The 13,799-nt window shown below is 35.7% G+C and overlaps 1 protein-coding gene across 1 annotated transcript; it reads right to left on the bottom strand.

Moving 5' to 3' along the window:
* Window positions 1-8,157: 8,157 nt before the first annotated feature.
* Window positions 8,158-10,032, bottom strand: LOC127747672 (uncharacterized). Its single transcript, XM_052261813.1, has 4 exons — window positions 9,699-10,032; window positions 9,478-9,535; window positions 8,902-9,121; window positions 8,158-8,682 (listed from the first exon to the last, which is right to left on the bottom strand). The coding sequence occupies exons 1-4, from the start codon at window positions 10,030-10,032 to the stop codon at window positions 8,158-8,160; spliced, it is 1,137 nt and encodes a 378-aa protein (XP_052117773.1).
* Between the last annotated feature and the right edge of the window lie 3,767 nt (window positions 10,033-13,799).

The raw sequence follows: 13,799 nt of genomic DNA, 5'->3' as shown, positions 1-13,799 counted from the left end.
GACGACAAGGATGATGGGTTTTTTTTATAATTCAACGGCGTCTATGAAGAGATGAAGAGACGAAGCTCCACGCGCACGCTACTTATACCACCCTCCTGTCGGCTCCAACTGGGCCTATATGGGGCCTCCTTTGCTTACCGTATCATTTGTTTCAAAATTATGATACAAGTAATCTATTGCCGAGCAGCAAGCCCTAAATGAAAGCTCAAATTAGTTTTTGACCTGTTGGTTTGGAAATACCATTAAAAAATCATAAAAAAAAAATGTGTGATACAAATACAACACAAACCGTTTGGGTTTATTAATCATCGTGCATGGGTTTAGATATAGTTATTTACGTTGTTTTTCAAATCCTTCGCATATACTGGCTACTATTTTCTTGATATATAAAAAAATTATTATACTGAAGATGTTGATCAAGATTCAACAGTAAATATTATACTGGCAACTGAAATTGTTTAATACTCGCACACATTCGTTAGAGCTTGGAATTCATGATGAAACTGCAAGGTTATTCAAAGACGTATGATTTGAAAAAATTTAGTACTGTTTTAAGATTTAATTCAGATAACTTTTTTTATTACCATATTGATATGAATATCTAATTGAAGATTTATGATTGAACATTAATCTTTCAATGGAATTAGTTTTCCTTCAAATTACAAAGGTCTGATTATTTACAAACTTATATGTTAGGTATCAGATAAATGACACAGTAAAATATATAAAGATGAAAAATTAAAAATTTGTATAAAATATAAAAATAATTGAATAATTTTTTTTAGAATTATAATTTTTTCTCACAAGTTAGCTCGACGGCTCAAATATTAAGAACATAATCTATAATTTTAAATCAATAAATTATAATTTATATATTTTAAAAAATATTTAAAAAGATGAATTTTATATATTGTCTATGTATTAATAAATTGTAAATTTTTTATTTATGTCCTACATCAAAATTATATATAAAAAATAAATATAAAATTTTAAATAATTAAGATCATTCATATATATAATTATATATTACTATTTCATATGTATATATATATAATATAAAAAGTATAGATTAAATGCATATAGAATATGTGTATTAATAATTATATATAATCGAGTCAGCTCACGAGCTAATGAGCTGAGCTTATCTAAACTCAAACTCGGCTCATTTAATTTATGAGCTCAATTCTAAGCTCAAGCTTGGCTCACTAGCTCACGAGCTTAGCTTATCGAGCTATTAATGAGTTGAGCTCGAGCTGGCTTGACCCACTTCCGGCCCTACATATATAGGAGAAAACTACTCAAAGAAATATTATATTATTCTATCTGGATGACTTGATTAAAAACAAAATGAAAAGATTTTCAATTTATAAATGAACATCTGTTACGTAAATCACCCGTAACATGAGGTTACTATTCTTTCTCTCTCTCCACCATCGAAGTTTGATGGCTATTACTTAGGAGTATTTTTCTCCAAGCAATGTGTAAGGCACTCTAACTGTCACAATATACAAGAATCTTCTGTTGTTTGTGCTCAAGTTCCTCCATAAACCTTTGGAGCCAAATAGCTTCCTTGCATGCTTGTGTAGCTGCCATATATTCAGCTTTTATAGTAGATAAAGCTTCAACAGTCTATAATTTAGATAGCCAGCTCACATCTCCTCCTGCAAGCATGAACACATATCCTGTAGTAGATTTTCGTTTATCAAGGTCACCTGCAAAGTTTGAATCAACATATCCATTGACAATGAATTCCGATCCTCCAAAACATAATGCAACATTCGAGGTCCCTTTGATGTATCTCAGGATCCTCTTAATAGCATTCCAATGCTCTTTACCCAGATCTGCCATAAATCGACATACCACCGCAACTGCTTGAGCAATATCTGGCCTTATACAGATCACGGCATACATAAGGCTTCCCACCGCTGATGCAAACGATACTCGTGACATTTCCATCCTCTCTATTTCACTACTAGGGCACATACTTGAGGATAATTTGAAATTAATAGGAAGTGGAGTTGAAATTGGCTTACATTCTTGCATATTGAAGCGTTGCAATATCTTCTTCAAATAATTCTTTTACGATAGCCAAATCTTCCTATCCCTTTTGTTTCGGTGGATTTGCATCCCTAAAATCTTGTTTGCTGGTCCCAAGTCTTTCATATCAAACTCCCTAGCCAACTATGCCTTCAATTCTTGGATTTGATCTTTGTTAGGACCTACCACCAACATGTCATCCACATACAACAACAGAAAATGAAATCATTATCACCAGACCTCTTGTAATAGGTATAATGATCTGAACTGAGTTTGTTGTATCCAAGGCTAATAATGAAAGAATCAAATCTCTTGTACCAATACCTTGTCATCTGCTTTAGACCGTACAGAAATTTAGTTAACCAACAAACCAAGTTTTATTTTTCTTGTTCTTCAAAACCTTCTGGTTGGAGCATATATATCTCTTCTTCAAGTTCTCCATGAAGAAAAGCAATCTTTACATCTAATTGCTCTAGATGTAAATTAAATACAGCACACATAGCCAAAACTACTCTAATAGTGGTTAGTCTCACCACTGGAGAAAATATTTTATTGAAGTCAACACCTTTTTTCTGAGCATATTCCTTGACAACCAATCTTGCACGATATCATTCCACCTGATCATTACAATCTCGTTTGATCTTGTAAACCCATTTGTTACCAATGGCTTTCCGACATGCTGGAAGTACAACAAGTTTTTAGGTATGGTTCCTATGTAATGCCTCAATTTCTTCTTGTATTGCTGTCATCCACATAGAAGCGTCTGGATTGCGCATAGCCTCCATAAAAGTTTTTGACTCTCCATCTTTTGTCAAAAGACAATATGCATCATGGTTTGTCAAAACATAATTTGAGTGTCATGATGATGTTCTTCTTTGTCGAGTGGATTGATGAATTTCTATATCATTGACCTCTGCTTCTTGTTCTTCGTACTGTGGTTCTGCTTCAGAAAGATCATCTTCTCTGCATTTTTCATCTATTTGAACAGTTGTTATCTCTTTAACAATGTTGTCATTTTCTTGTTCTTTTTGCAATTCATCTTCTACAAATATCACATCTCTACTAACAACTACCTTGCAGGCAGTGGGATCCCACAAACGATATCCCTTAACTCCATCAGCATAACCTAAGAATATATATTTTCTAGACTTTGGGTCCAACTTTGTTCTTTGTTGGGAATTGCACATCACTTATACAGGACAACCAAGTATATGTAAAGAAAAATAATTAGGTGGCTTACCTTGCCACATCTCCATTGTTGTCTTCAACCCAATTGCAGTTGATGGTGACCGATTCACATAACAGACGGTTTTAACAGCTTCTGCCCAAAAAGACTTGGCTAAAACTACGCTCGTGCTCTTTCTAGGAGAGTCTTATTCATTCGCTCTGCTACACCATTTTGCTGAGGCGTATATGCAACTGTGAATTGCCATTGAATACCTGCTTGCTTGCAAAATGTTAGAAAATCACCATCGACATATTCTCCTTCATTATCTATCCTTAAACACTTGATCTTCTTTTCGAATTTAAGTTCTAACTTCGCTTTGAACTCTTTATACATCGCAAACACGTCTGACTTCTTCTTGATCGGATACACCCATAGCCTCCTAAAGTAATCATCAATAAATGATACAAGATATTTTACTCCTCCTAGGAACATCTCCGATGATTTTCACACATCAGAATGAATCAACTCCAATATGTGTTTGCTCCAAGCAGTTGATCTACCAAACTTCAATATATGTTGCTTGCTTGTAACGCAGTGCTTACAAAACGGTAAGTTTACTTATTTGAGCCCGGGAATAAGATTACGTTCTACAAGAATCTTCAAGCCTTGTTCTAACATGTGGCTCAGTTTGCAATGCCATATCATCGTCATTTCTTCTTAGCTTATTGAAGCAACTAATGCCTCTGCCTCTTGCAAAGTATCTCCCACAAGCATGTATAGACTTGCTGCAATCTTTTCTGCTTTTATTACCACAAGAGCTCCTTTAATAACTTTCAAAATCCCACCTTCAATATGGGTCTTGCAACCAAGTTCATCTAATTGTCCAATCGACAACAAATTCTTCTTCAAGCCTTTCACGTGTCTTACCCCTTGAAGTGAACGAATAGAACCATCAAATATTTTTATTTTGAAAGTACACATTCTAACAATTTCTAAGGCATGATCGTTTCCCATAAATACCGATCCTTCCAAGACAGGTTCATATGTACAAAACCAATCACGATGAGGAGTCATGTGCCATGTTGCTCCTGAATCAACAATCCAAACATCAGTGAGCTGTTTACTGCCTTTAGAACTAATCGTTGCTTTGCCATACATGATTTCTCCATCATCAAAGGTACTCGCAACACATCCTTGAGAACTTGATCCTTCTGGAACCTTCTCTATACTCTTCTTATTCCAACAATCTTTCTTGAAGTGCCCTCTCTTACCACAATTGTAGCATTTGATCTACTTCTTACTTTGTGATTTTGGTCTACTTTGACTCCCACTGAAACTACTGTTAGGTACCAAACAAATGACACAGCAAAATATATAGAGATGAAAAATTAAAAATTTGTATAAAATATAGAAACAATTGAATAACTTTCTTTGAGAATTACAACTTCTCTCTATCACAAGGAGACTACAATAACAATCTCTCTTGACAAAAAGAGAACACACTTTTCTCTACATATATAGGAGAAAACTACTCAAAGAAATATTATGTTATTCTATCTGAATGACTTGATTAAAAACAAAATGAAAAGATTTTCAATTTATAAGCGAACCTCCGTTACGTAAACCACCCGTAACATGAGATTACTATTCTTTCTCTTTCTCCACCATCAAAGTGGCTATTACTTAGGAGTATTTTTCTCCTTTCATTATTTAGTTTTTTTTTCTTTTCTATAATTAGCTTTGCTAAACTTACATTATATACAATATCGTGCACTGCACTAACTTCTGAAATCTTTCTTAGCTTAAATATAAGAGAAAATACTCAATTTGGTCCTTGAAGTTACATCGAGTCTCAATTTAGTCCTTGAAGTTTTAACTGTATCAATTTAGTCCCTAAACTTTTCAATTGACTATTTGACAGAAACTACCACAAGGACTAACGTAATTAAAATTTGAAAAGTTTAGGGACTAAATTGAGGCAATCGAAACTTTAAGGACTAAATTGAGACTCGAGTGTAACTTCAGGAACCAAACTGAGTATTTTTTTTAAATATAAGAAATCATTGCCAGAAAGAGGTCAATAAGAGACCTAAATTTGAAACCCCACACAAAATAAGAGCATCATATAAAACCACACAAAACCCCTCACATAGTCCTATGCTACTTGGGTCACAGAAGTTTAACGCACAAAAATAATGTACCAAAAAAATTATATCTTTTTAACACAAAAATTGAAGGAAAAGAAAAGAAGAAAAAAAACTGAAAAAAGAATCGAAAGAGACCTCGAAAATGAAGACGACAACAAGAATGATATGTTTTCTTATAATGAAGAGATGAAGAGACAAAGCTCCATGCGCACGCTACTTATACCCCCTCCTATGGGCTCCACTAGGCCTATATGAGCCTCCTTTACTTACCATATTAGTTGTTTCAAAATTTTGATACAATACAGCCCGTTTTGGTTTATTGATAATTGTGTGTGGATTTAGATATTTAGTTATTCATATTTTTTTTCAAATTCAGATATACTAGCAACTATTTTCTTGATATATAAAAAAATTTATGACAGAAAAGATGTTGATCAAGCTTCAACAGTTATTTTAGTGGAATTGTATAATATTCGCCTGCATTCGTTGGAGTTTGGAACTCATGGTGAAATTGTCAGGCTATTTAAAGACATTTGGTTTAATTAGAGAACTTTTTTTATTACCATATTGACAGTAGTAAAATTTATACACAAGGATCCATGAATATCTATGATTGACCATTATTCTTTCAATGGAATTAGTTTCTCTTCAAATTACAAAAGTATAATTATTTACAGAGATTATATATAACATCGTGCACTACACTAACTTCTGAAATTTCTTAGCTTAAATATAAGGAATCATTGACAGAAAGAGGTCAATGAGAGACCTAAATTTAGAACCCCACACAATACAATACTCTAAAACGTCAACTGTTTTATTTCAAATCTAATTAAGCTTAAATAGAGCATGTGAAACATAACAAAACTCATAATGAGATAGACATGGAAGAAACTAGCTTTTGTCGAATGTGAGACATGATGCTAAAGATTATCAAAATATTAACATACAAGAGAAGAAATTCACAGAGATCAATATCTATAATAGTTTTTAAACCCCTCAGTAAGGATAATTTTTTTTAAAAAAATTAAACCTTAAATCTCATAGCTAAATAAAACTCATCCATGGCTTTTGTAACAGGCGTCATTCACATCCTTCAATGTCGCATTCAACCATTTACCCACCGAGACATACACAAAGAGATTAATTGATTGATGGATATGATTATGATTATGATAATGGCAGTGGTGACCGTAACGGCCCAACTTCCAATATGTCATGATTATACTAGAAGTCGAGCGCTACCAATTTGCTTCTCTTAACTTTAACTATTATTTGTTATATAAACCTGATTCGTTGTTAACACCTTGCGAGTTTACAAGTAATTTCTTTTTTAAAAACAATAGTAGTTTAGAGTGCATACATACAGTATAACAAGGGAACATAAGCACGCACATTCATAGAATAGTATAAGGCAACATATAAAACATCACACTATAATAGACATAATAATACAAGAGTAGCTCTGTCATACAAGTACAGAACTGTGATACAGCATTTCTCAGTTAGTGACTCATATAATATTTACATATATATACATAAGACGTCCCGGGGCCTGACCTATCCAAAAAGTCCCTAAGTTGGCACCCAGGCTAGCCTAACTTTATGACATGCCTATTCCCTCTGAGCATACTAGCAAAAGTGAGGGAAACAATCTAACGCACTAAAGTTAGACTAGACATTCCAAAAGGTCTCCTCGTCTCTGATCCAAGCGCCTCATAGAAAATCGTTGGGCAAGTGGTGATGTCCATCCGCTGGTGCCTCATGTAGAACATCACTATCAAAAGAGATATCTACGATCTCGGGGTCCTCCTCAACATGCAGCTAATAAAGAGAAAAGTCATAAGGTGCGTCGGGGTCAAAGTAATGTGTACTAATAGGATGCTAAAAGGGTTTACCACGTACTACATAGTTACGAGCACGAGGTACCGCACAATAGATGTAATATTCGCTGCGTACCAGGTCCTCGTGGATATAAAGATGATCAATCTCATAAAATAGGACTCCCGTGTCCATCTGAAGAGGAGTAAGGGGTAAGAATTGGGGAGTTCTTAGTAAGGTCAGGGTTTACAATTAATTTTATTTATAACATATGTGATTACATAGTCATAATAAAGTCTAGACAAATATATACATAACAACATTATAAGCCAAAACACAAATAGCAGAAGAAACAAGAGACATATGCACAATCACATTCAATATGCAATCACACAATTATGCGTAAATAAGTATGATGCATATCTGGTCATACTATAGGTAATGAGCTCATTTGTCAGTTTCGACTCACACCTGACGTAATCCGACACGTCAGATAAGGCTTTCCCATAACTTAATCCCAGATTAAGTACAACATACCCTCTACCAAGTACCCTTAACTTGCAGGGCTAGTATTTGATCAGATCTCAATATACCGCAAGTATGTTAGTCAGGCCTCTACCAAGTATTCTCAGCTTGCAGGGCTGGTACATTCTTTATCGTAGCCTGTTTGAAAAGCAACAGCACAATATAGGCGTCCCCGCACAATATTCTCAAACATCGCCCGAAGACTCATAAATCACATATATCCATACATCCAAGCACTTAGCAATTATCTTTATCATTTTCTCATAATTATAAGTCAAATATCACAACATCTCTGTGACCTTATCTTCAGGGACGGATCTAGAAATGTTATCGTGGGGGGCCAATAACATATATAATATTAAAAAAATATGTAAATAAATTATAACGTAAGATGCATTACAAAAATATACCGATAGAGAATATATATTTAAAGTACAAAAAAAATATGTGTTCTTTTTACTAACGAAGTGGTACACATCGATTCTTCATATTATAAAATTCATCGATAATAGAATTGGTGTCAAATCTTTCAGCAATCTTCTTCTCAATATAAATCAAAAGACAATCAGCAAGAAATTCATCTTCCATTTTGTTTCTGAGTCTATTCTTCACAATATTCATTGCTGAAAAAGATCTCTCAGTTGTAGCAGTTGAAACAGGGAGAGTTAATACCAAGCAAATCAAACGATCAATCAAAGGATATGTTAAAGACTTTCCTATCTTCGTTAATCCTTGACATAACTCTGAAATTGTGTACAAGTTAGTTAACTCAACATGATTAGGAATATCAAGTTCATAATGTTGAGCTTGAATTCTAATGTGAAATTTCTTTTGGTCACTGAAGTCGCTTGGATAAAATCGTTCTACTAATTCACATACTTTGTTGACACTAAAGAGCTTATAATTTTCTCTGAGATCTAAAGTTGAACTTAAAGTAAGCAATTCTACCATATTATCATTGAATCTTCTATTAATCTCTTGCAACTGTGTATCAATTACAGCCAGAAATAAATTAACACGGTAATGATGCTCCACTGAAATTTGGTCAACAATTTTGTGAGTTCGGCCTCTTCTAGGAATATGCATTGCATTCATATCAGGAACTTCAACTTCATGTTTCTCACAAAATAATATAACTTCTTTTATGAAAACCTCCCAACTTGATTCTCTCATTCATTGGATTAAAGTCTTGGTAGTAGAAACCAGAGTTAAAGCATTCAATATGTCTTGATTTTTTCGTTGCAAAGCTTGACAAAGATCATGAATAACTTCCAAAATATTTCTCATCAAATGCAAAATAAAGACAAATTCAGAGGATGTGATAGCATCATAAGTAGCACTAGCATCACCACGAGTGGAGAAATTACCTTCTTCAGTGCTTTTTTCAAGAACTTCACAAGTAGCATCAAACATGCATAGCAAGCTACGTACAGAATTCAAATGAGACCCCCATCTAGTATCTCTAGCTCTTTACAAAGTACTAATTTGATTAAGTCCACTACCTGTCACAATTTGATCATGGCAACTAAGTTTGCAACATTATTTGCTTGAGCAACCCTTAACTGATCATGGCATTTAGGAGAAACAGTCACAACATTCACAATTAGGGTAAGTTTTGAAAAGAATTGATGAACATAACAAACTTTTTTGGCTGCAGAAACAAGTGGTAATTGTAATCGATGAGCAAGACAATGAATGTAATAAGCAAAAGGGCAATCTTTCAAAAATAGAGCTTGCAATCCATTCCATTCACCATGCATATTACTAGCTCCATCATACCTTTGTCCCCTAAGATTTTGAACATCAAGATTATGATGAGAAAGAACTGATGAAATTTCTGTTTTCAATGTCAAAGAACACGTATCAGAAACATGTATAAGATCAAAAAATCTTTCTTGAACACAACCGTGCTTGTCTAAAAAATCTCAAAACCACAGACATTTGTTCTCGCTTTGACTCATCTCTTGCTTCATCAATAATTATACAAAATTTAGAATCACCAATTTCTTCTCGAATTGTTGCACGCACTTTTCTAGCAAAGATATGCAACATATCTTTTTGAACACCGAGAGATATATATTGAGCATTTCTAGGAGCATTTTCAAGGACAACATTATTAACATTCTGATTACATGAAGCTAAAAGCTTAATTAACTCAATAAAATTTCCCCTATTCAAAGATCCAGGACTTTCATCGTCGCCTCTAAATGCACATGCTTGAAATGCAAGCCATCGAATAGCATCAATAGATGTCTTCAACCTTAAGCGGTTATTTGCAATAGTTTCATCACTATGCCTATCAAGAACTTTGTCTATATGCTTAGAATGAGCCATTAAATCATCACAATATTTCACACATAAATTATGGGAAAAATTAGGAATAGAACCCTCGTGACATACAAATGCACAATTCACTCCATTGTTTACTTTCTTCCAATTACTAAATCGTAACTCTGAAAAAGCATTTTTTCCATCATTGCGAGCACCATAATGTTTACTAAACAAGTAGCAAGGCAAACAATAAGCAGCATCTTTTTCTGGTGAATATTCTAACCAACTTGGAAATTTCTTAAACCAAGAAGATTGAAAATATCGACGGTGATTGTTATTACCAGAAGCTGGATAGCTAATATTTGTTGGTTGGTATGGCCCAGTTATTATGTATGCTCTACGAATCTTATCACGTTCATTGACATTATACTGCCAAATTGGATGTCGCTTTCATGGATCCCTTTCTAGTAAAGAGATATCAACATCTCTTTCTAATCTTGGAACTTTAGCTTCATGTTGATGTGTATTTTGAGTAAGATTAGAGAGTTCACTTACTTGAACTTCTTTGAAATAAGATTAGGGGTTAACTTGTTTGAACTCCAACATTATCAGCAGTTTTTCTCTTAAAAATTGCATCAATTTTACTTTGCTTTCTCATTATAAAAATGTTCTAGTTTCTTTTTACCTGAAAAAAATTCAAATAATTATATACTCACATGAACAAATAAAGTCTAAATATTTTTTATTAATTAAACATCCATAACAAATTAATAATATTTTTTTACTAAGTTGATGCGTGAGCATCTTTTCTATCTTTTCCTAGTGAATTTGCATCTAATTTGTTGAGTTTAATTAAGAATTAATTACGTTTTAGCCACTATGGATGTTATTTTGAGTTTTGTGCAATATTGTTTATTTTAGGTAGCATTCGACTGGATTTGATGGAGTTTCTGCAGCTAAGTTTAAAGGAGATAGCAGCAAGGAGCGACGCGTACGCGTGACTGACACGTACGCGTGATTTAGAGCTTTCCATGGCGACACGTGCACGTGATTGACGCGTACGCGTGAATTGAAGAATTGCACAGCGACGCGTACGCGTGACCGATGCGTCCGCGTGACTCGCAGAAAAGACCATCGACGCGTACGCATGACTGACGTGTACGCGTGACATGCGCCACGTGCAGAAAACGCAGAAACCGCTGGGGGTGATTTCTGGGCCCCATTTTAGCACCCAAGTTAGGCGCGGATCCAGTGAAACCAAGTGGTCCCTACGTTACAAGATGCGGAGTAGTTAGTTAATTCTGATTTAAATTCAAATTTGATTTTAAAATAGGAAAAGATATTATCTTAATTTTAAATATTAGATTTTAAATTAATTAGGATTAGTTATAAAAAGGGGAGACTTCTCTTCTATTAGGTACATTCCATTAGGGAACTCTGTACATTTAGACATGGTATATTTTTACCAGAACCCTTATTTTCTTCTCTGAACCATGAGCAACTAATCCTCCATTATTAAGGTTAGGAGCTCTGTCTATTTGTATGGATTTATTCGTTTGATCTTTCTAATTTAATCATTGTTTAGATTTATATTTCAATAGTTATTTTCGTTCTTTATTTTATGAATTTGGGTGGAACGGAAGTATGACCCATGTTCTAATTGAGTTCTTGTAAAACTTGGAAAAGCTCTTTACTTGAACAACAGCTTGAAAACATATTATACTGAATTTCTAATTGTTTGTATTTAACGGGATACGTGACATATAATCCCCTTATTTTTGGACAATTTGGATTCTTTTGACATATAAACTAGAAATTGATCATCACCCTCTGTTCATACCCTGGGTCGAACTGTCCGACCCGGGATGTTCTACAGACAAAGCGACCGACCTCTTCAGGTCAGGACAACCCGACCTCTACTCAAAGAGCTCGGCCAAGTCACAGAAAAGCCCCAAAAGGGCCTAAATAGAGGAACACGTCCCAAATCCAAGGGCAGCCCAAAGCCCATAGAGATAAAGGCGGTTCCCTTAAAGATGACCTCACTTAAAGATAAGATAAAGATAAGATAACTAACTTATCTTATCCACAGGAGGCCACATCTCATCATTATAAATACGCTGGAGCACACAGGTATAACTCATACTCTGATTCTACTCAATACCTGTTTAATACCCTTGCTAACTTAAGCATCAGAGTCCCTTGCAGGTAACCCCCCACCCTCCGGGAACGAAGGATCAGCACCACCACTAAGTCCAACAAGTCGGACACACCAACTCCGGCCGCCGTGCACCTGCCAGACACGTCGGCTCCGACCAACCCAGAAGATCTCGTCCGAGATCAACCTACAGTTTTAGGTAACCTTCGGAACATTGGCGCCGTTGCCGGAGAACCTGGAAGTCATCCCATTAACATGGCGGATGACCATGACAACGACCATGATTCAGGTTTGGAAGACAGAACGCCGCATAAAAACGTGGACACAATACTCAAAGATACGCCAGAAACCAACGGAGACAAAAATTCATCAAATCCAGGAGTAATAGAAGCACTTCAAAGTCGATTGGAGCAACTTGAGAAAGAAGCCCAACATCAACGTGAAAAAGAAGAAGATCTACGCTGGGAAATAAGGCGACGCCGAGAATTAGAAGATAAGCTCATAAAACTCGAAGCTGATCTCAAAACTAAAGCCACTCGACCATCCACAGGGGATAGTTCTCAGAAAGATCAAGATCCATTTACCAGAGAAATTATGAAGACCAAAATTCCAAAGGATTTCAAGCTTCCGGATATGACTCCATACGACGGTACCTCCGACCCAATCATCATCTCAACAACTTCAGAAGTAGAATGTACCTCACCGATGCTTCAGATGCAGTTCGTTGCAAAGCCTTTCCAACAACTCTCACCAAGACAGCCATTAAATGGTTCGACAACCTACCTCCAAAATCCATCTCGAGTTTTGATGACCTGGCCAAGAAGTTCCTGGTCCGATTCTCCATACAAAAGGATAAAGCCAAACACGCGCCTAGCCTACTAGGAATCAAGCAAGGAGATCGCAAAAGTATTCGCAATTACATGGAGAGATTCAACAAAACGTGCATGGACATACAAAATCTACCAACAGAAGCTGCCATCATGGGCCTTATAAATGGCCTGCGAGAAGGACCATTCAGCCAATCTATATCAAAAAGATACCCGACATCCCTTGATGAAGTACAAGAGCGAGCGCAGAAGTACATTAACATGGAGGAAAATTCTCGACTTGGCGAAGCCTCAAGGTCCAGTTCTGCCTACCGAGATAAAGAATCCAAGAAAAAGGAAGATCGCCCCGGAGAGAAAATCAAGAAATATCACAATTACACCCCTCTTGGGGTATCCTTGGTAGACGTTTACAAAGAAGTCTGCCATACGAAAAAAATTCCCCTAGCTCGGCCACTTAAAGGCAAAAGAGGAAGGGGAAATCGGAATGAGTACTGTGAATATCACCGACTTCGAGGGCATTCCACCAACGAATGTTTCGACTTGAAAAACGTCATAGAAAAATTAGTTCGAGAAGGAAAGTTAGATCGGTTCTTGGCCAACCGGGACGAAGAGCCAAGGAAAAGAAGGAGGGATGAGGATGTCGGACGATCTAAACGATCGCCTCGCACACCAGAAAGGCATGTCCACGTGATACACGACGGATTTGCCGGGGAAAGAATCTCCAAATCATCCCGCAAGCGACACCTCAAAGAGGTATACCATGTCGAAGGACAGAAGGAGACACCAGACATCCCGGCAATCACGTTTACTAAAGAAGACGCATCCGGAATCATTTCGGGACATGACGA

This window comes from Arachis duranensis, chromosome 1 (assembly GCF_000817695.3).
Source record: "Arachis duranensis cultivar V14167 chromosome 1, aradu.V14167.gnm2.J7QH, whole genome shotgun sequence".
Taxonomy (NCBI): domain Eukaryota; kingdom Viridiplantae; phylum Streptophyta; class Magnoliopsida; order Fabales; family Fabaceae; genus Arachis; species Arachis duranensis.
The sequence above is the reverse complement of the archived record's forward strand: the minus strand, read 5'-3'. Positions and strand labels throughout refer to the sequence as shown.

What these genes read in the sequence shown, in the direction of transcription:
- LOC127747672 (XM_052261813.1), bottom strand. Translation starts at nt 10,032, where the DNA reads ATGGCTCATTCTAAGCATATAGACAAAGTTCTTGATAGGCATAGTGAT. An exon ending in CAAAATCTTAGGGGACAAAG is followed by an intron (nt 9,122 to 9,477) that starts GTATGATGGAGC and finishes TTCTGTACGTAG; the next exon opens with CTTGCTATGCATGTTTGATG. An exon ending in TATTGAATGCTTTAACTCTG is followed by an intron (nt 8,683 to 8,901) that starts GTTTCTACTACC and finishes ATTGATACACAG; the next exon opens with TTGCAAGAGATTAATAGAAG.